The sequence below is a fragment of the Rhinichthys klamathensis genome, unplaced genomic scaffold (genome assembly GCF_029890125.1).
Source record: "Rhinichthys klamathensis goyatoka isolate OS25496 unplaced genomic scaffold, OSU_Roscu_1.1 h1tg000253l_1, whole genome shotgun sequence".
In the NCBI taxonomy this organism is placed as follows: domain Eukaryota; kingdom Metazoa; phylum Chordata; class Actinopteri; order Cypriniformes; family Leuciscidae; genus Rhinichthys; species Rhinichthys klamathensis.
Genome location: NW_026606775.1, coordinates 363,862 through 387,482, shown reverse-complemented (window position 1 = coordinate 387,482; position 23,621 = coordinate 363,862). Strand labels below are relative to the sequence as shown.

Sequence of the window (23,621 nt, the reverse complement as noted above, 5' to 3'; positions counted from 1 at the left end):
TGTATTATCTTAGCCCTCCCTTTTAAATGCAACTTTCAAATTACTTGACAAAAAATTACATCCTGAGAAAAGTGGATTTCTGGGGGTGAAACCCCATAGACTCCCATTCATTCTGCACTCGCCTGTGAGCGCCCCCGCATGGAAAGAGACGTGTTACTGCAGCCAGTCCAGTAACCGGAAGTAACCAGACAGTGACTACGTTTACATGCAGCCAATTTTCGGGTTGGTCACTATTCGGGTTTCTGAAACATTAGGAATAACCCGTTTACCAAGGTTATTATAGTTTTGCTTTTTTAAATGAGTTTTTATTTAATATCGTTTTCAATTTTGCTTTAAATTTAAGTTTAGTTTTAGTTAGTTTCATTAATGGTATTGTTAGTTTTAGTTTAGTTTTTATTTTGCAAACACATTTCTATTTAGTTTTTATTTTATTTAGTTTCAGTTTTAGTTTTAGTAATTATAGTTTAGCAGAGCTAACAGAACACTTCCAGTCGATTAATTTCAGCAAAGTTTAATGTTTGCCCAGATTACAGTTAACTCTTGTGCAGACATCTTAATAATACAAATAAAATAATGGTTTGAGATTGAACAAAGCACCAAATAAATAGAACTTAAAAGTAGACAAGAAAAAAAAATATGAAAAATTCAGACAAACTAATTCATAGCCTACTAAAGATTAAATCGTGTGAAACATAGTTTACTTTTTTTCAGCTGTACATGTAGAAGAGTGGCCACTGGAACATAACAAAAAAAAACAGCTCAATTCATCTGACTACAGCCAACACAACCTGCTGTGAAGCCAGTGAAATTAAATAATAAGTATCTATGCAGTGTGTGAGTGTGCACTGTGTACAGGTCTTTATACCCTGATGGGGACTTAAACCTGAATGCACACAGACGCATGGGGACTCGTGTCACTTTGGGAACTATAGGTACACAAGCTTATAAATGATAAAGAATGAGTTTTTTTTTTTTAAATGTAAAAATGGAGAAAGTTGTGTGTGAGATGGGTAAGTTCAGGGGTCTGTGTAGTGCTTGTGTGTGTGTGATGGGTCGTGTTATAGTGTAAGGAGACAGAATATACTGTTTGTACAGTATAAAAAAAACATTATGTCTATGGAGAGTCCCCACAAATATATAGTGGACCAGACTGTCTCTGTGTGTGTGTGTGTGTGTGTGTGTGTGTGTGTGTGTGTGTATGCGCGTGCTTGTTGGTGTGTCGTGTCCTGGTATTTCCTTGAATCCCTACATTGTCAACGTTAATGAAAACATGATATCTCAAACATACAGAAGTACATTAAAGGTTTTTTTTGTGCTTGACGGACTTGTTTGCTGTTGCACCCGCATTGCAAACGGCATTCTAAAAACGCTGCGCTCAAGTTAAAAGAAGTTCAACTTGCGTCTCATTACCTTGTGTTATTTCCCAATCCACTGCCACAAACGCATCCTTTATGAACAGCCGATGTGTTCTACGTTACGGTCCTTCATTGAGCACGTCACGACACGCGGTTAATCGCCTCAGCAACTTCACACGGGTGAAGCGCCAGGCATTTCCCTAAACAGCCAGGTCAGATTTTCCGCCAAAGTAAAGAGCTTATTAATTACGAAAACGATTATTTATTTTTGCTCATTATTATTTTATTTCAGTTAGTTTTTCAGTAACTGTTGTTAGTTTCGTTTCGTTTTAGTTTTTCATTTATTATGAATTTTTAATTTTATTTCAGTTTACGAAAATGTTTTTTGACCAATAGTTTTAGTCTTAGTTTCAGTTTTCGTGTACGAAAATAACCTTGCCGTTTACATGCGTGAGCAGAGAGTTTCTCTTGTATACATGGAATTGCAATATCCTGATGTAAACGGCGACGCACGGTTAGCGTCTGGACGTACGGACAACCTTAAGACGCAATATGCGTCATTTCCCATTCTTCTTCCTGTATCCAAAGACAACAACAACAGCAGCAGCACGCAGATGATGAATAGTTCGGGGCAGATAGCGATTGCCTTTGTTTGCGCTTTGGTGCTGGTACTGACCTCGCTCCAAAAGTATGCTGTGCTGCGTCTCGCCATGTTTACTTCCGGTATACTGCACGCGGGTTTTTGTAAGCGCCGAGAAGTTCCTCTACTCAAAAGACCAAGATTCCTTGCGAATAGAACATGCGCAGAACACAAATCCTTATGGGGATGTGGGGATATGCCGATACGTGTTTACATCAAGGGGGTAATCCATCGACCGGAAGTTGAAGCCGGCCGGGTGCCGCCATGTTGTAGCAGAACTTCACTTGCGTTAGCATTTCCATTGACTCCCATTCATTTTTGCGTCACTTTGACAGCGAATAACTTTACATCTGAGGCGTTTAAAGACTCCATTTGTCCATTATTTATTTCTAAAGAAACACGACAATGTATAAAGGGCTCCATTACCTTCTATGTTACATTATGGCCCCGTAGAAACAGATTTAGTAAAAATAGGCTAACGATTGCGTCATAACCACTCGACTCTCTGTCGCGCTGTACAGAAGTTACCGTACAGACAGGAGGAGAAGCTCGCAGGCAATCGGGGGGACGTCCCGTCAAGGGAGAAGCCCATAGATAATGAGTCCATAAAAGCAACGGAATTCTTACTCCTGCTCACTCACGCCAAAGAACTCTTTGCTCAAGTTCCCCGTCTCTGCAAGATTAACGTTGGCAGTTTTCACGCACAGCTACTAGAAGATTAACGTCTGTCAGACAGGTTGCTCACGTCATCAAGCTTAGTTTGAGTCGGTCTGAGTCTGCGCGTCAGGAACGGAAGTTCTCAAAAATCGCTAAAAGTGGGCTTCAACTGTCTCAACTGAGTTCCAATGAGATCGCTCTGTCCATTTCTTTTACTGTCTATGGTTTACATGACCAAAAATTCGGGTTAGAAAAGGGGTACCCCAGGTATGATATCCCGGTTTTTAAAATCCGGGATATGAGCATATTCGGGTTTTTGCCGGTGTTTACATGGCCGTGGTTTTGAACGGGTTATTGGCTGCATGTAAACGTAGTCAGTGCCAATTCTCTTCAATTAGACATTCTCTGGTGGCGCTTAGTGTGCCGGTTTCCTGGATTACGGGTTGCTATGCAACGGAGTTTCCTCTGAGTCTGGAGGAGCTGCTGGAGCGACTCTGAGAGGGGGTTCTTTGGCGAAGATCGACGAAGGCTCTTATGGAAGAGTTGATGAGTTCTGAGTGAGCTCTTGGTGGTTTGAAGAGCATGTAAGCATACGCGCTGGACGATGAAAAGGTCCGCACAAAATCAAATCAAGAGAAAGAGTCACTGCAAAAGCAAGGCAAAAAGCGAAGCAGAGCTGCTTGTCATTGGGTTATAAGCGTGTCCATCCGACCTGTCCTCCCGAGTGTGTCAGCCAATCAGATATTGTCTTGGGCGGGACCTACGCCCCGTTCTCCGGTTCTTGCATGAAATTAACATAATGTTCACATGATTGTGTGTGCTCAAATATCTAAGAGTTTAGTTAAACACTTTAATAAGCCAACTTTCAGTTTAAATATTATGATGCATCCTAGATCCTACACAATTCTACTTTATATCAAAATTCTAGAAATAGTTTACCTATCAAGTAGGTACCAAATAAAAATATATTTCCCATAGTTGAGGTAGGAGTTAATAAGGATTTAGCCATGATAAATGTTTAAGACACAGAATAAACGTAGGTGATATAAAGCATACATAATACAGAGGATATACATATACGAGGCAACTTCTGGTGATTAGTTCTTATAACTGAGGTAGAAAAACCTAAGAACAGGCTGTTAATCACACAAAAAGAATTCCACATAACTCCATAAATAATGCCTTATTGGTATTATTTTTTTGTATATAATTTTCCAATACATTTTTATGCAGCATTATTACTTGGGTTACTTAAGCCCCTTTCACACAGAGATTCCGGAAAATACACGGATAAAGTGACCCGGGATTTGACCCAGCCGGGTTCGTTTGATTTTGCTTCATTCACACTGCCAGTGATTTGCCGGAATCAGAGAGCGCGTTCACACACAACCCGTGTATGTTCCGGAAAGACGCGTGACGTTGGATGTGACGGGTCTCTACTTCAGTCCAGTTTGCAGACATTTTTTCGTTCTTTCTTGTATCGATGACGAACACAAACTTTCTTCTAGAGTAACTGAGTCTCACGATAACTACGTCATTGCAAAGGCTCGTGAATCATCACTACGACACACCCCTTATACGGCATTGGTTCTGGCTTTTGTTCACACAGCGCGCGTTCCGGGTCTGAACACGGCAATGTTACTAGGTCCCCAACCCGCCATCGATCCCGGCATCAATCCCGGGTCGTGTTTGCGTTCACACAGAAGGCACTCTGGCAATTTGCCGGGTTCAAAGCGCTGTGTGAAAGGGGCTATAAAGGTACTACTAAGCAAAACAGACGTTAAACAAGACAGAGTAATTGCATAATCATCATCTTCATCAACACTTTCTTGTTTTCCAAGCTTTTGACCAAATTCACAAAATTAAACTGATACTGTGCGTTTACTATAAACTTCTTATTTTATCTCACACATTTACTTGAATGTATTTACACTGATACATTGCAACATTTTTTCATATGAGTGGAAAGGCTTGACAAATGTTTAAAATCACTCCCACACTGAGTACAGTAGTACGGCTTCTCTCCAGTATGGAGTCGCTCGTGTGATTTCAGGTGCGGAGACTGAGTGAAACTCTTGTCACAATATGAGCACTTGTAAGGTCTCTCTCCAGAATGAATTCTTTGGTGTTGCTCCAGATGGTCAGGTAAAGCTCTTTCCACAGTCACAACACACATGATCTCTCACTTCATTATGTGTTTTCTGACAACACATGATCTTTCACTTTATTATGTATTTTCTGGTGCTGTTTAACACTTTTTAGCCATAAAAAACTCTTTCCACAGAGAGAACACACATAAGACCTTCCACCTGAATGAACTTTCTGGTGTTGTTTCAGATTTGATGATGAAATAAACTTTTTACCACACTGATCACAGTTAAATGGTTTTTCTCCAGAGTGAATGTGCAGATGATAATTGAGATCAGTTTTACATTTGAAACTCTCCCCACACTGAGTACAGTAGTACGGCTTCTCTCCAGTATGAACTCGCTCATGCAATTTCAGGTTTTCAGAACGACAGAAACTCTTGTCACAATATGAGCACTTGTAAGGTTTTTCTCCAGTATGAATTCTTTGGTGCTGTTTCAGATGACTAGATGTAGTAAAGCTCTTCCCACAGTCACAACACACATGATCTCTTACTTCATTGTGTATTTTCTGGTGCTGTTTAAAACTATTTAGCCATAAAAAACTCTTTCCACAGAGAGAACACACATGAGGCCTCTCATCTGAATGAACTTTCAGGTGTTGTTTCAGATTTGCTGATGAAATAAAATCTTTACCACACTGATCACAGTTGAATTTTTCTCCAGTGTGAATGCGCAGATGATTCCTGAGACCTGATACTTGAGCAAAACTCTTCTCACACTGAGTGCATGGATATGGTTTCTCTCCAGTGTGAATTCTTATGTGTGTTTTAAGGTGTCCTTTTAGTCTGAAACTCTTTCCACACTGAGAGCAGGAGTGCAGCTTATTGGCTTTTGTTCTTTGAGTTTTGATGCTCTGCTGTTCCTCCTCTGCTTCATTCGGTTCATGTTTTTGCAGTTTCATCTCCATCCAGTCTAAAATAAAAAAATATTATGTGGTTAAAATACGTTTAAGTGAACTAAATTAACAGAAGAAAGAATTAGAGTATCAAGTATCAGGTCTTTGATGTGTTAGTTCCGTCATTTTCTTGTTAATCCATTTAAAATGTATTAGCAAAAGCCATTCAAGATTATGATCATTTAGATGCATTTTCAGTCTCATTTATCATCTCTAATGTGTTCATTATTTCATAGCCACCAGCAAATATCTGTTTGTCAGCAGTCAATAATGAAGAATCAGGAATGGACACCAACCTATTTGTTCCTCAGTATCTTCATGTTTTATTCTGGATGGTTCTGGATCACTCATGTCTTCAATCTCCTCTTTAATAAACTCCATCTTTAACAGTCACACAGATTTCAGCTGCTACTCCTGGAGTTTGTCCTTCTCTTGTAGGATGATGGGAATATTCCCAGTATTTATTGGTGAATTGTTGTGGGAGGGGCTTCACTGCAGGAGTGAACTGTGATCACTGTGTGATACTGACGCCCACAGGACCAGATCTGGAAAAATAAAAAAATAAAAAAAAATCACTAAAACTCCTAACCCTAACCACATAAATTCATCAATTAACAATTCAGACACGTTCTGTTGCTTTCTACATGTTGTCACTTCTTCTCGAGTCTCACCATCATTGTCCGACTCCGGTCTGAAATAAAGCAGTACACTACTACCAGTGTTGGGAAAGTTCATTTTCTACATGAACTAGTTCAAAGTTCAGTTCACAAATTTTAAAATGAACTATTCAGTTCATAGTTCATACTTCAAAAAATGAACTAGTTCATAGTTCTTTTTTTCCATATGTTGCTGCGAGCTTCTTTTTTACATTTTTGTATTATTATTGCCACAGCCCATATACAACCACAGACACGGGCAAAGTTTGCACAGAAATGTAAAATTTTTCCCATCCTCACCGACCTTGTCATAAAACTCATTTAATGATCATACGACGCCTCCTCGCTCGCTGCTTTGTCGACTGCATGCTGCTTTTTGTTTTGATGACGCATGTGGCGGCCGCGGGGCGACACTGGTGGCTGGTGTTGCCAGATTGGGTGTTTTTTTCGCTACATATTAAGGCCTGTTTACGGTGTGTTTTAGCCAGGTTTTCGCCTGGAAGTCTCTATAGAAATCTGGCACCCTATTGAACGAAGTTAAACTGAGAGAGCGTGCGTTCACAGACACCAGAATGAACGAGTTCACAGTAACGTTCATCAGGCATACAGTACGTTCAGTTCACGTTCGCCCAAAATATGAACGAGTTCATGAACTATCGTTCATTGAACGCATTCAGGCACAACACTGACTACTACTGACAATTTCTGACATTTTCAGTGCATTTTGTCCATAGACAGTATAAGAAGTGGACAGAGCCATCTCATTGGAACTCAGTTGAGACAGTTGAAGCCCATTTTTAGCGATTTTTGAGCACTTCCGTTCCTGACGCGCAGACTCAAACCGACTCAAACTAAGCTTGATGACGTGAGCAAGCTGTCTGACAGACGTAAATCTTCTAGTAGCTGTGCGTGAAAATTGCCAACGTTAATCTTGCAGAGACGGGGAACTTGAGCAAAGAGTTCTTTGGCGTGAGTGAGCAGGAGTAAGAATTCCGTTGCTTTTATGGACTCATTATCTACGGGCTTCTCCCTTGACGGGACGTCCCCCCGATTGCCTGCGAGCTTCTCCTCCTGTCTGTACGGTAACTTCTGTACAGCGCGACAGAGAGTCGAGTGGTTATGATGCAATCGTTAGCCTATCTTTACAAAATCTGTTTCTACGGGGCCATAATGTAACATAGAAGGTAATGGAGCCCTTTATACATTGCCGTGTTTCTTTAGAAATAAACAATGGACAAATGGAGTCTTTAAACGCCTCAGGTGTAAAGTTATTCGCGGTCAAAGTGACGCCAAAATGAATGGGAGTCAATGGGATGCTAACAGCAGGTGAAGGCTTGTTAGCCAATGGCGGCCCCCAGGGAGACTTCAGTTTCCGGCTGGTGGATTACCCCCTTGGGCAAAACGCCAGCAACTAATCGGAATATAGACGTCTTCGCGCTGGCTGATTCCGGAGAAACATACAATGTAAATTTTCATTCCTACCAAAACATTAGTTCCGAGAAAATGGAAGAGAAGCTTTTTTTTTTTTAACAATATCAATATACAAAAAACAAATAGGGAACAATCAAATGCCAATTACAAATATACACTTTTCCAAAAATAGCTCCATCCTAAATGTCCATGTGTGTATATATTATATACAATAACAACAACAAAACAACATTCATTAACTATTATAGAGGGGGTGCAAGGAAAAAAATAAAATAAAATAAAAAATGGTTTAAATCTTACCAAACTTAAAAGAAAAGAGACTCATACATGGATTTATACAATTCTTCAAGGGTTTGATTATCGAAAAGAAGCAAATAATCGCCGTTGCTGGGTTTCCTACAGGTTTCCTATCATTTTTGACATGACGTTGTTTGCTTAGTTAGCTATAGGGACCACATGAGCGCAACTTTTATTTGAAATATTTACGAACGGTAGTAAGCCGCCTAATGCAATTCATTTGCTCACGGTGACACCGATTTGACCAATTGCATTCTAGCCTAATGCAAATAATAATAATAATAATAATAGCTATAACTATTCTTTTTCCCCTGACCAAATGTGACCAAAACGCTTATAAAAATGCTGTCATTATAAAAGGTTTCTTCAATGTATTGCTTGTTTTTTTCTGTTTATTACATTTCATGTTGTGACACTTCAATTCTCCCTGCAACGCGAGCGTTCAAAGCGTCAACAAGCTTCCCCGTACTTTTTGACAAGCGTCCTTGACAGGGCGCCCAGAGCTTCTTTGACGCTCAAGTCGGCGGCGGTGTGAACGTACAGTAAGCTCTAGCTCGTCACTACTACGTTGCTACAATTTGAAGATGCATTATTAAAACGTGTTAGTTGTACGTTCTAATACTTTTCTAGTAAGGTACATTTTTACAAGTATAATTATTCACTTAAAATCTATTGACATTTTTCGCGGCTGAATATCTGTAAAATATCTACCATCCAACGTCAAACCAGCTATATCACATTACTACACTCCAGTTAGTCCGTTTTGCACCGCGCTATACGTACCTGTCATGCTGGAGACCTTTTACCAGATATGAATGCATCCAGATGTTATTTAATAATTCCTTAAGTAAATGATCCAGTAGCTTTTCTCTACGTGACAACAAAAGCAGAGTACTACCAAAGCCCGTCTACGGAAAGCCTGCATGGCCACTCCCTATTAAGTCCAGTCACGCAGCAGCTCTTCTGCCACTCAGTCCCGCTGAGGGGGGCGTGTTCCAGCGGGGAAGTGACGTTAATGCATTCCCTCTATTGTACCGAATTTTGGTTGTAGTTCCACTGGGGGCGATCGTCCGATTGTAAAATGAATGGGAGTCTATGGGGCTAGACGGCTAAATTTGTCTCTTTCACCCGATTGCCGTTGAGAAATCTCAGATTTGAATGTAGGTTTTGCAAGTTCAACATGGGTTATTCTAGGTCGAAAGTTGAATATATGTGTGTGTGTGTATGTTTGGCGTGCATTTTAAAAGACTTTTTAAAGCAAATAAGTGACTCTAAATAATCTAACACCCATTAATCTGTAATTTCTTTGCATTTCCTTTCGAAAACAACATTCAAATTCCTAGAAAAAGATTATATCCTGAGAAGAGTGGATTTTGAGGGGTCTTTCTCCATAGACCTCCATTCATTCTGCACTCGTCATGTGAGCGCCCTCATATGGAACCAGAGTGGAACTGCAACCAGTTCAGAACCAGGAAGTTTAATGAGAGTGGGAGTTCTCCCCATATTAGACATTCTCTGGTAGTGTGTTGAAACTGGAGGTTATGGTAAGGTAAGGGGAGGGACTGCTACTAATTTTCTTCTTTTTAATTTCTTAGCGGTTGACAGACCTGCTTTCGGTGCATTACCGCCACCAACTGAACTGGAGTGTGGATCATTGAGGAGAAATGAGAAAAAAACAACAGCAACAACAATATTCTTACATCAATTCCAGTTTCCTTCAAAAACCTCAAAATTGCATATTGAATAGGAACTCTTCCACATTTTTTAGCCAGAAGATTTTCCTAATGAGAGTGTATTATGTTCCATTTCCAGCAGCTTATCCTTTAATACATGTCTTTAATTTTTATATGAGAACATGTTCAACTGTTTCTGGTTCATTACACTCACTGCACTTCCCTGTAGAAGGTTTATTGATTTTATGTAAATTGGCATTTAATGCTGTGTGTCCTGTCCTATGCGAAGATTCTTCTTTTCTTAATATTGAAACTCAATCTCCTTTCCCACTTGTCTGAAACAGGTGTCTCCCCTTCATATCACTTTCCCAACACTTCTACCAGATGTCATTTGCTGTCTAATGAATCTTAGCTTCTGATTTACTCACATGGATCTTTCCATTACTGGCTAAAGAAGTGCAGACCACCTTAAAGTGCCTACTAAAACAGTGATATTACAAGAACAAATTCAGTTTACACCTTTTTGATGATGCATACTTTGTACAGGCAAGCAGATGAGCCATGAATATTAATGCAACACGTTTTATTGGTTTTCGATGGAAAAAAAACACTTCCCAAGAAACCTTGTGTTGTACGGAAGCGTATTGCATTCACTTGAAGAAAAAAAAATCTACTCTGTTTTTCTGAATTAATGAGTTAATTATCTCAGAATTACAAGATAATTTTTCATGGAATTTTTTTTTGCTCTGTTTTTCTGAATTAACGAGTTAATTATCTCGAATTACGATAATTTTTCATGGAAAAATGTTTTTGCTCTGTTTTTCTGAATTTCTGAGTTTTTGAGATAATCAAGTCATTAATTCAAGTCATTAACTCAGAAAAAAACAGAGCAAAAAAAAATTTCCATGAAAAATTATCTTGTAATTCTGAGATAATTAACTCATTAATTCAGAAAAACAGAGTAATTTATTTCTTCATGTGAATGCAATACACTTACGTAGTGTTGCATTAATATTCTGTGTTCATTTGCTTGCCTGTACAAAGTATGCCCTAATTAATGTACATTACTTTTTTTCTTTTTTTTTTACTACAAACCAGGTAAAAAATGACTGGGTAGGCAATGGAGCCTTGTTTTGCCCTCCAGGTGGGCGTTCCTATAATGGTGGACATCACGTGAAAACTAAGAATACTGTGATTATTTCGTCGAGTATGTTCCAGCACTCATGAAATACAGATCTTGTAGGGTGTGATTCATTATGCCCCTTTAATGCAGGGCTCCAGACTAACTTTTCCACACTGGTTGCTACCAACTTTCTCAGTTGGTCGCACCAGCATATGATTTGGTCGCACCTTTTTTTTCTTTTCTTTTTTTGCTACATGCCATGGGATTAATCAATGCATGTTGATGAATAGTGGTTTTAATGGACCAAGGCTAGCAAAGGCTTTCTGGGTTGCAGCAGAAATACCTGTAATATATTAATTATCATTGCCAAATTTCAGGATTTTCATGGATTTTGGACAGTAATTTTAAGCATTTTACATTTGAATTATATACAATCTATCTATTTACATTTGAATCATATTCTATCTATCTATCTGTCTATTATCATCTTTCTATCTTTTAAAAATAATTCAACATTCAAATGTAGGCATTACATTTTAAAAGATTAGAGTATTATAATAAACTGATACAGATTTTTCGTTATCAAAGTTTATAGTTGTAACAAAAAGCAGAAATCTCACACTCCTTACCTGCATTTTATCCTTTTCCTCTGTCGAGCGATCATGAGAGTAATCGCTCGACAGAGGAAAATATAACCGCTGAAAAGACGTAGGAGGAAGGGGCTCTGTGTTTCATGAGACCATTTTTTATCATTTTTATATGCCTTAATTCATGAATTCGTAATTGGCGCGTTTCACCATCAGTGTGCAATGCGCGTGACGTCTACGTTCGTCAATAAATAAACTGCACGTGTCTTGCGGAAGAACACTGTAGACGGAACTTCTCTCCGTTAATGTCTATGGCGAGTCACGCAGGCACTGGGTTAAAATCCAGTTAAAATCCAAACGAGACGACCCCGGGATAAAATAGTCCGAATATAAACACTTATTATAAGCGTACCGTAGAGATTCAGAATAAGTCAAAAACACGGTTTGGAAAATGGATTCATGATGTAGCCAACTCGTTCATTTTGAACATAAGTTACGGACTGCAGCAGCTGCTGATACAACGGCGTTCTGTTGCTCAAGCGTCCACTCGCACAAATGCAACCACATAACATTTTAACTCGCACATTCTCAAAAAATGGTCGCAGTCTGGAACCCTGCTTTAATGTGACCAATACCATAGACAACTGTTTGCACTGCATCACTTTTCTTTAGAAGTGTTTCACATACTGATACATATTAATAAATAAATGGGTAAAAGTACATGCCATGAATATCTAATGTAAGAAAGACCTATTGAGCACATAATCCATCCTGACAGAAATAAACAACAACAATTAATTTATTTACTCTGTTGTTGGGAATAGACGCTTAAAGACCCATGGACCAGATATGATGGATGAAAAGCAGGAGGCGCCAACATGTCAAATAAAACAAGCCTGTATCAAATAATACTAGCGTACACGATACACAGCTTTTTCAAGGTTGGAGTTAGTTGAGCTCTTCTCTAAACAGGAGACTTTCCCGAAATGTCCAGATAACATGTTCTTTCTCTGAGTGAGAGGTTCAGACAATAGCTTTTCATCAAATTCACCAAATTAAAATGATATTGTGCTTTTAGTATAAACTCTATTTTTTATCTTAAACATTTACTTGATCCTTTACACACGGAGTGCAGTGGTACGGCTTCTCTCCAGTATGAACTCGCTCATGTGATTTCAGGTGTGCAGACTGAGTGAAACTCTTGTCACAATATGAGCACTTGTGAGGTTTTTCTCCAGTATGAATTCTTTGATGCAGTTTCAGACATTCAGCTCTAGTAAAGCTCTTCCCACAGTCACAACACACATGATCTCTCACTTCAGTGTGTGTTTTCTGGTGTTGTTTAAAATAATAAAGACTTGAAAAAATCTTTCCACAAAGAGAACATAATTGAGGCCTCTCATCTGAATGAACTCTCAGGTGTTGTTTTAGATGTGATGATGAAATAAACTTTTTCCCACACTGATCACAGTTAAATGGCTTTTCCCCAGAGTGACGGAGCAGATGATATTTGAGGTCAGTTTTACATTTGAAACTCTCTCCACACTGAGTACAGTGGTACGGCTTCTCTCCAGTATGAATTCGCTCGTGTGATTTCAGGTTTTCAGAACGACAGAAACTCTTGTCACAATATGAGCACTTGTAAGGTTTTTCTCCAGTATGAATTCTTTGGTGCTGTTTCAGATTGTCAGCTCTAGTAAAGCTCTTCCCACAGTCACAACACACATGATCTCTTACTTCATTGTGTGTTTTCTGGTGCAGTTTAAAATGACGCAGCCATAAAATACTCTTTCCACAGAGAGAACACACATAAGGCTTTTCATCTGAATGAACTTTCAGGTGTTGTTTTACATGTGCTAATGAAATAAACTTTCTACCACACTGATCACAGTTAAATGGTTTTTCTCCAGAGTGAACACGCAGATGATTCCTGAGACCTGATGCTTGAGAAAAACTCTTCTCACACTGAGTGCATGTATACGGTTTCTCTCCAGTGTGAATTCTCAAGTGTGTCTTAAGGTTTCCTTTTTGACTGAAACTCTTTCCACACTGAGAGCAGGAGTGCAGCTTTTTGGCTTTTGTTCTTTGAGTTTTGATGCTATACTGTACCTCCTCTGCTTCATTCAGTTCATTTTGTTGCGGTTTTACTTCCATCCAGTCTAAAATAAAAATATAATGTGGTTAAAATAAGTTCAAGTGAACTATGATTTAACAGAAGAAAGCAACAGAGTATCAAGTATCAGATCTGTGATGTGCCAAAGTTTAGTTCAGTTTTTTTACTTGCTAATCCATTTCATAAATGGAAGGCTATTCAAGATTATGATCATTCAGATACATTTTCTGTATCACTTATCTCTAATTTATTCCTTATTTCACAGACACCAAATCTGTTGAACTAAGGCTCTGTTACCTTATTGTTTCTCAACAGTCAACAATGAAGAATCAAGAATGGACACCAACCTGTTTGTTCCTCAGTATCTTCATGTTTTATTCTGGATGGTTCTGGATCACTCATGTCTTCAATCTCCTCTTTAATAAACTCCATCTTTAACAGTCACACAGATTTCAGCTGCTACTCCTGGAGTTTGTCCTTCTCTTGTAGGATGATGGGAATATTCCCAGTATTTATTGGTGAATTGTTGTGGGAGGGGCTTCACTGCAGGTGTGAACTGTGATCACTGTGTGATACTGACGCACACAGGACCAGATCTGGGAAAAGCAAAGATAAGTTACTGAATTTATACTGGAATACTTTAACAGAAAACATAAGGTGGCTTTAATTTAGCTCAAATATAGAGCATTTTGAAGGTAACATATTAGTAGTGTATAAAACAGCTCTAAGTTGCTCATTTTTATGTAACCCAGAATATTATAAGCATGAAACATGGCACAGGTTCTATTATTTAATGCATATCTAAACTAATCAGAACTCTAACATAAGATGGAAAAAATCCACTTAAAAAACAATAAGTTCAAACTGAAGAGAGAAGGAGTGGCGGGGTATAAGTAACAATTCTTCAAAAAATTGTGAAATAATTCAAGAAAGTTCTGATTTTTAGAAGAAAAAAAACCATGTTGTTTAGGTAGAAAACCACCCCAATGTCTGGTACCATTATAAACTGTAAAATTATGATAAAAATATGATTTGTTTTTAAATATGAATCTACATACACTCTACATTTCAAATAATACCAGTTTTGACTAAACAAAAACTTTTATATAATGTTGAACCTCACAGTTATAAGGTTCATTCATAGACAATTGGAAAAGTTTTGAGGGCAGACCTGACCTGTTGAAAAGAAATTGTATTCATCCCTCCTGGGATGGTGCCACTCTTCTCTCTAGTAATATGGCACATAGTCTTAAAAATTTAACCTTGACAATCTGGGGCTCAGGTCAGGAAGAAGACAGACTGGCAAAACCAACCGTCTGCTAGCTGTCTTACATTACCAAGGTCAGATAAATCCCATCACATAGAGGTTCTTTCACCTAGAAATCATCATCCCGAATTATTAAATACAAAAATCTCCCAAACCAATTTAAGAGTAAAAATGTAATTTATGTAAAAAAAAAAACAAATATAATACAGATGAACAAAAATAAAGCTCGGGTTGCTGAATATTCAATCCCTTTCTTCAAAAGCACTTTGTAATCATATCATTGTTAATGATATGATTACAGATCATAACTATGTGCTGTTTTTGACAGAAACCTGTCTAAAACTAGACGATTGCATTACTTTAAATAAGGATTGTGTATTTGGATTGTGATTAAAATGCAGTAGTTGACTAATTTCAAATGGCAAAAATTTAAGGCCAGTTTAGACTGTTATAGAGCAAATCAACAACAAAATATAGCTGCGAGCAGCGATTACGGGCCCAAGCCGGTGGCACCGCAACCCCGGTGCCTTTAGTTACCTAAAGGCACCAGGGTGGCGGTGCCGCCGGCTTTGGCCCTTCATCGCTGCTCGCAGCTATATTTATATATATATATATATATATATATATATATATATATATGTATATATATATATATATATATATATATATATATATGTATATATATATATATATAAAAAGCCGGTGGCACCGCCACCCTGGTGCCTTTAGGGTTATTGTGCACGACGTGACACAAAATATCTGCTCACTATCTGCCGAACAACTCTGGTAGTTCCGCTTCAGCACTGATGATGTTGTAGAAATAGTGCGCTCTGGTTGGTCTGGATTATTCGGGATTTTTTATTTTATACAGAAATAAGTTATTTATAATTCAGATGAGAATAAAGTTAGTGTTGATTAAAATGAAGGAAAACAAATATATTGATCTGAAATATAGAACATTAATTTTAAATTTATTTAGGTTCAATTACCAAACATACAATCTTAATTTAATTTAAAGCAAACAATACATTTAAAATATATTGGTTGTATGCACTTTTTTTTATAAAAAAAAGATATATATCCAAAAAGACAAGGCCTTAAAGGGTTAAACTCTTGTCACTGTAACAGACACAATCTCTCTCTAATATATAAATATATATAAATTCAATAGGCCTACATGATTTTGAACACAAGAGGGCAGTATAGCACTATATATGATTTGGATTATTATTATTTTTGACTAAACAACCATTCTGGCTGTTTTTAAACTTAAAAATAATTCTTAAATTGAAAAAAAATTTCTGCTCTGAAAATATAAATAAGCATAAAAATTGAATAAGCACTTTGAATATTCTAAACAGAATAAGCACTAGTCGCTAATGAGTAAGTACTAGTACTTAATGGAATAGATACTAGTATCTAAAAAATAAGTACTAGTAGCATGAAAATAGAGACTAGTAGGTTAAAATGATTAAATGTTAAAACGGCTTGCCATATTAGCTCAGAGAGAGACAGAGAGAGGCTCACCATATTCAAACCAAAATATCTGACTTCCTCTTGGTCTGAGCTAATTACGGTAAATTAGAAAGTTGTCCGGCTCGAAGAGTACAATATACATATCGAGTTTTGTTACTGTGGATAAAACTAACCCCCCCACTTTTGTCAAAAGCATTTAGAAAGTGACACACTTCTTGCTGCCAGTTGGTGGCGCTATAACTTTGACTCACAATAGTTACATCCATCTGATCGGCCTTCCTAAACCCATAATATATGGGTTTAGGAAGGCCGATCAGATGGATGTAACTATTGTTGCTATATAGCCGACTTCCTAATTTTAAATTTATTTAGGTTCAATTACCAAACATACAATCTTAATTTAATTTAAAGCAAACAATACATTTACAATATATGGGTTGTATGCACATTTTGTAATAAAAAAAGAGATATATATCCAAAAAGACAAGGCCTTAAAGGGTTAAACTCTTGTCACTGTAACAGACACAATCTCTCTCACACACACGTCAAATCACTTACATTTTATATGCAATATTGACTTTTTTCTGTTTCAGCAGTGAAACTAGTTAAACAAAGATCACAGCAGAACCATTGCGCATCTCACAGCAACGTGTTTTCTCATTACTGAATGATTCAGCATTTTGAACGAATCGGTTGACTGAAAGATTCAATGACCAATCCATAATCTGTCTCATTCATGAATGACTCAGCCGTTCGAACGAATCGTTCGAACAAATGAATCAATGACTCGCTCATTAAGACGGTCGCCTGGCGACACCTAATGACGGTTTAGTGATATGTTTAAAAGTATCATTCTTTCAAACGATTGTTAATTAACTCATATTTGAAACATAAGCTATATATATATATATATATATACACACACATATATATACACAAAAATAAAATAAAAACACATTTGAAGCGTGTTTGCTTACTAAATTGTGAGCGGAACGAAAGTTGCAGCAAATATCAGCAATAAATTTCATTAATCACGAGAGTGAAGTGCTGACTGAAAAGATGATGACGGAATAGGCTATTTTATGTAAAAGCGCCTATTTAAGCGAATCTGTCATTGTACTCTTTTGTTGTTGTGTTTTCCGTGAAAAATAATAGACTATTGAACTCACAATTCAAGCAATCGGCCCCCGATATTGCACTAATTTTAAAGTGACACTAAAAAGTATGCGGCTGCAGTGGCATTCATTACAGTGCGCATCCATGGCGACGAGCGAGCAAAACAGAGCGAACGTTTTTTCATTTCTACTTCCATAGAAATTCATTCGAGCGCACTGCGAGCGCCACCACTATAAATGTCCTTACTTTACTTTCACTTTTAACTTAGCGATATAAAAGCCCCCGGTGTTACACGTCAAATAACCGGTGAGAAAAAATTCTCGGAGTCACATAGCAGCTACCTATATTTAAATACAACAGGCCTACCTGATTTTGAACACAAGAGGGCAGTATAGCCCTATGTATTATTTGATATATTTATTTTTTAACTGAATAGTGCATCCTGGCTGTTTTTAAACTTGTACATTATTCTTAAATTGAAAACAAGAATAAAATGGGTTTAGTTCTGATATTTGTATAATTTTATCTAGAAATAAATGGTGTATAATTACATTTTTAGAAGATATGAAGCTTTTAGTGTTTTTTTTTTTTTTTTACATGACTTTAATCCCTCGCCATAGCAAAACAATTAGAGATATTCAATAGATATTCACAATTATGCTTCTTTAATGTATTTTCATCATGTTGAAAAAGTTTGGTGGGAATAAAATAAACCACTTAAGAGGAGTGATGCATATTTTGTCATTTAAAAAAAAATACAAAAATTGTTATGCGAAAAGACAAGGACTTAGAGATTTCTTTATCCTTTAATGCAGGAAAAATCATACAGCCAGCCACACACACACACACACACACATAAACACAGACACCAACCCTCCCTCCCTCCCCTCCCCTCTGCTCCCCTCCCCACACAGACACACACACAAACAGAATGGCAGGGGGACAAGAAATCCATTCAAACTACAATATCTGACTTTCTGTTGCTCTGAGCTAATGACTTTAAATTAGAAAGTCGATTGGCTTGATGAGAACAATATGCGTGGCAAGTTTTGTAACTGTAGGTAAAACGAGCAAAGTTATAACACACTTTATGTGTCCTTTTTTAGTCATAAAATTAATTTCCTCGCCACGGCCAAACCGTTCGAGATATCAAAAATCCCTCCGGAATTTAGCATCATCAATGTCTTGACGTCATGCTGACCGAGTTTGCTTGAAATCCGATCAATTCCCAAGGAGAATTAAATAGAATTTCAGGGGTATGCGTTTCCAAACAAACCATGATAGCCGGCTTCCTGTTGGGATGTCGTAAAACTTAGAGCACGAAAGTTGTTTAACCCAATGAGATCTATAAGTGTACACAGTTTCATATTATTACATGCAAGTGTCTTTGATTTATGGACAAGTGTTCGAATCCCAGTCCAGGGGGCGCTGTCGGTCCGCCCTGCCACGCCCGGGTACCAGCTTCAGTCCGGCCCTGATGGCCACGGGTTCTGACCCGTGTGCAAAGTTTCAAGAGTTTTAGAGGATGTTAAGGGCCCCAAAAGCCCCCGAAACCTTGATCAACAATAATTAAAAGCTTTGTCACTCAAACAGACACATCCCCCTCCCCCCACAGACACAGAGGTATGCAGAGAGAGGGAGAGAGGGACAGAGATTACTCCAAAACATCCCATTCAAACCAAAATATCTGACTTCCTGTTGTTCGGAACCAAAAACTGTAAATTAGAAAGTTGTCCGGCTTGATCTGAACAATATGCCTACCGAGTTTTAAGATTGCAGGTAAAACTATGAAACTAACCCTCTCACTTTTGTCAAAAGGTGGCGCTACTGAGTCCCTGCACCACGCCCGTTCCTGAAACTTTGCACATGTCTACTGGCTAATATATGTGACATGTCTGTCGAGTTTCATGCAATTTCAAGCATGCTAAGAGTCTCAAAAGCATCAAAAAAGAATTTTAAAGTTTGATGTGTTGCCACGGCAACAGTATCAAAGATATCAAGAATCCATTCACAGGTCTACATCTGGCGTATGTTTACATTATACAGATGAAGTTTGAAGCAAATTGGGTTAAAATAAGAGGGTGATTTCGAAGCATTTTGAAAGTGACACACTTCCTGCTGCCAGTTGGTGGCGCTATAACTTTGACTCACAATAGTCACATCCATGTGATCGGCCTCTTACAGCGAACACACTGGTGAAGTTTCATCAAGATCAGTTAATGTATGCAGAAGTTATAACACACTTCCTGTTTCACGTTTCTCGCCATAATTTCGTTTCCCCGCCACGGCCAAACCGTTCGAGATATCAAAAATCCCCTCGCAATTTTTCATCCTCAATGTCTTGACTTCATGCTGACCGAGTTTCGAGGCATTTCTTTGAATTCTCTAGGAGAAGTACTTTAAATTCCATTGCATGCGTTTTACAAACAACCCTAAATAGCCGACTTCCTGTTGGGCTGGGGTAAAAAGTAAGAGCATGAAGTATATATGAACCGATGAGATCTATATGTGTACCGAGTTTCATATTCTTACATACAAGCGTGTTTGATTTATGGACCAAGTTTTCGGACCCCGTTCCAGGGGGCGCTGTCGAGCCCCCCTGCCACGCCCGGGTACCATCTTCACCCCGACCCTGATGGCCGCGGGTTCTGACCCGCGTGCAAAGTTTCAAGAGTTTTCGTGCACGTTAAGAGCCCCAAAAGTGCCCGAATAGTCGTAAGAAAAATAAAAGAGGAGAAAAAAAAAAAAAAAAAAAAAAATAATCCTAAGGAAAACAATAGGGCCTTCGCCCTTTGGGCTTGGGCCCTAATAAATTTGCGTAAAGGGGTCAAAAAACGGCAGCTGGTATCGGAATTGGCCAATTTGCTTGCAAAAAAAATCGGAATGCTATGAAAAATCTATAGGTAGATTATTGCCTTTAATCAAGGCCGAGGTCAGCGATCTGACCACTGGCTTAAATCAGACTTTTCTGACCGTTATCAGTTTGTAGCAGTAAATGAAGAGATGTCTTAAGCTTGGAACACAACAAGCCGACGCCGACGAACTAGCGCTGATGAAAGCCGACTGTGTTGTCGCCTCGTGTCGGGGTAAAAATTTGCACTTGAACACACCGAGAGAACTACTGCCGACTTTCAGCTAGAATGCGCGTTCTGCGCCTGAGTATAAATGAGACAACTGTCTATTTCTGTAGATATATTTGTATATATTCGTGATTCAAAAAGGGGAAACCGACGCTGCCGGCTGCAGATACACAAACCATAAACAAAGCAGTGCATGCTTACCGTTTTAAATATCAATCCTGCTAAACACTCTCTTTATTCCACTCCGCTCATGTTAATATTGAAATATTCGCCAAGAAACACTCAGGTAAGATGACGTAACATAAGAACAGCCTTCTATCAGTAGAGTTTTGACTTCTTTGCTCGCTGTTTTGCTATTATTCTTGTGCATTGACTCTTTCACTAAGCTGAACAGCCAATCAGAGTTCCCTCTTTCACAGACGGCCCGACGCCGATTCAACATGTCGAAACGGCCGAAACAAAGCCGATGAGGAACAATTTCAGCCGACGGCACGGAACCGTGCGGAACACACCGAGGAAACTTAGTCGGCCGACGCACAAAAACTGTTTGAGAGCCGACCGTCGGCTTGGTGTGTTCCAGGCTTTATTCGATCACAGGTTCAGTATGGTGTACCACAAGGCTCAGTACTAGGACCGTTGCTGTTCACTTTGTACATGCTACCCTTAGGAGATATCATTAGGAAGCATGGCATTAGTTTTCACTGTAATGCTGATGATACTCAGCTCTTATTTCTACGCGCCCCGACGAAACTTACCAATTCACAAAATTAACGGAATTCATAGCTGATATAAAAAACTGGATGACTCGTAATTTCCCACTACTTAATTAAAAAATAAAATAAAATCGAGTTTCTAATTATTGGACAAAAAACTTCTGCATGTAGTAACCTAGGATAGTATCTAAAATTGATGGCTGCTTTGTCAAGTCTTCGTCGTCAGTTAGGAACCTGGGTGTGCTCTTTAAAAACCAATCTTTCATTTGAAAGCCACGTTTCTAGCATCTGTAAAACCAAATTCTTCCATCTTAAAAATATATCTAGACTGCGACATATGCTTTCAACGACAAATGCGGAACAGTTAGTTCATGCGTTCATGACCTCAAGGCTAGATTATTGTAATGGTCTACTGGGTGGTTACCTTGCATGCCTAATAAACAAACTACAGCTTGATGATCTGTCATCATTTACTCAGCCTTGTGTTGTTTCAAACCTGTATGAGTTTCTTTCTTCTGTTGAACACAAAATATTTTTTGAAGAATGTTGCTAACCAGACAGTTGATGGACCCCATTGACTTCCATAGTTTTTTTTTTTCCTACTATGGACGTCAATGGCTACCGTCCACTGTCTGGTTACCAACATATACAGAATAAACTCGTACAACAGAAGAAACTCATAGAGGTTTGGAACAACAAGGGTTGAAACAGTATACCTAGTATGACGATATATCTTGGTATGAACACGTAAATTTGTGCACATTTGCTTGTCAATAGTATTGGGGAAAAAATTAGATGGAGAATCTCACCTGCATGGAAGTAAATTCTTTCCACTTGAAGACTCTCAACTTGCTCCAACCACACAAATAATGCGGAGAAAATGTCAGAGACAGAAGCTGTAATCTCTATCCCCTGTCGAAAAAGAAGTTAAAAATTGTAGTATGGTAATACTTTAGATATAGAAAATACGAATGCGTGGTTATCCTTGAGGGTAGACAACCAATTTGCAAAAAAATGTAGACGCAAACTCACAAAGTGGCTGCAAAAGGAGGAAACACATCGAACATGTTCGCCTATATTCGAGAACACCATTCCCAGTGATGAAGGAATGTCCCATTTATAACTTAAGGTATGATTTCCGTGATGACTGAAAATTGAATTTACAGTTTAACGCAGATGTCGTGTAAAACATGCAAATTGATGGATGGATGTGGAGTGAATATTCTTACTAGTCAAAATTACTTAATAAATATCTGTAACATGCATGCATACACCAATTTTAACCAATCATACCTTGGAAACTGTTGTCATCTGCCATTTTGACTAGGAATTCTACCATAAAGGTCCTGTATGTTTGGGTCATTATAAACTGCTTTATACAGAAGTAATTCAAAAATATGAAAATAAAAATGAGCTGGAACACCTAAATTAGTAAAAATTACAGAAGGGTTTTGTCCATTTCTATATCATAAAGTAGGATAATGTTGAGATGTGCATGCTGTGGATTGAATTGGATTAGCCTTCAATCCAAAAATAACTCATAAAAAAAACAGTAGGAAGATATGTATACGTCTCATGTCTGGTGCCACATTTTAAAATAACTTTAACGCTCATCGTTAAAAAACAGCAGATTATCACTATCACGGATTTCTTGCTATAAAACACGCCCCCCTTGAGAACTATTACAATAATGACACCCAAGTTAACCTGCTGCATCAACACAGAAGGAACAATCAATATAAAACTTAATGTAATCGACGTCATATAAGTACACGTTAATAATAATTCAACTTATTTTAACTTGTAAGCAGTCTTCAAGTTTTTGACTGGGTTTGCATTGATTCTTAAGTATTAAACTGGTCCGTCGCACGTTTATTTGTACTATTTCACGTTTTTGGTGTATAACTCCATTGTTCTTCACTCTTGTCTTTTCAAAATGTATATTTAATAAAATCAGATGAGAAGTTTGCGATTCTCTGTCATTATTGAACAAACACTCTGGTCCGTTTTGCACCATGACTGAATTAAAATCACAGCGCTACATACCTGTCATGCTGGAGACCTTTACCACATGAATGCATCCAGATGTTAATAAGTCCTGAAGGAATTCTTCCAGTAGCTTTTCTCTCCGTGATTACAAAAGCAGCAGACTACTGTTGTTAGCAGTTAGCACTAGCATTATCAACTAGACGCGTAGGGGCGGGGCTCTGGTTTGGGGAGGAGCTGAGTAAATTCAGTCTCACGTCACACAACAGCAGATTCGATTAGAAGAAGAGAATTCAAATATCAGAAAATATCATAGTAAATTGAAAATGGAATGGGTATGTTGTTTTCTTTCTCTTCAAACAAAAACACTTAAAGAGAGTTACCCTACATTCACATTGTTAGCAGC

The 23,621-nt window shown here is 38.2% G+C and overlaps 1 protein-coding gene across 1 annotated transcript; it reads right to left on the bottom strand.

The window, feature by feature from the left end:
- Positions 1–4,842: 4,842 nt before the first annotated feature.
- LOC130101167 (gastrula zinc finger protein XlCGF7.1-like) lies at positions 4,843–23,414 on the bottom strand. Its single transcript, XM_056266754.1, has 3 exons — positions 23,276–23,414; positions 13,925–14,173; positions 4,843–5,714 (listed from the first exon to the last, which is right to left on the bottom strand). The coding sequence occupies exons 2-3, from the start codon at positions 14,007–14,009 to the stop codon at positions 4,843–4,845; spliced, it is 957 nt and encodes a 318-aa protein (XP_056122729.1). The 5' UTR covers positions 14,010–14,173; positions 23,276–23,414.
- Positions 23,415–23,621: the final 207 nt, after the last annotated feature.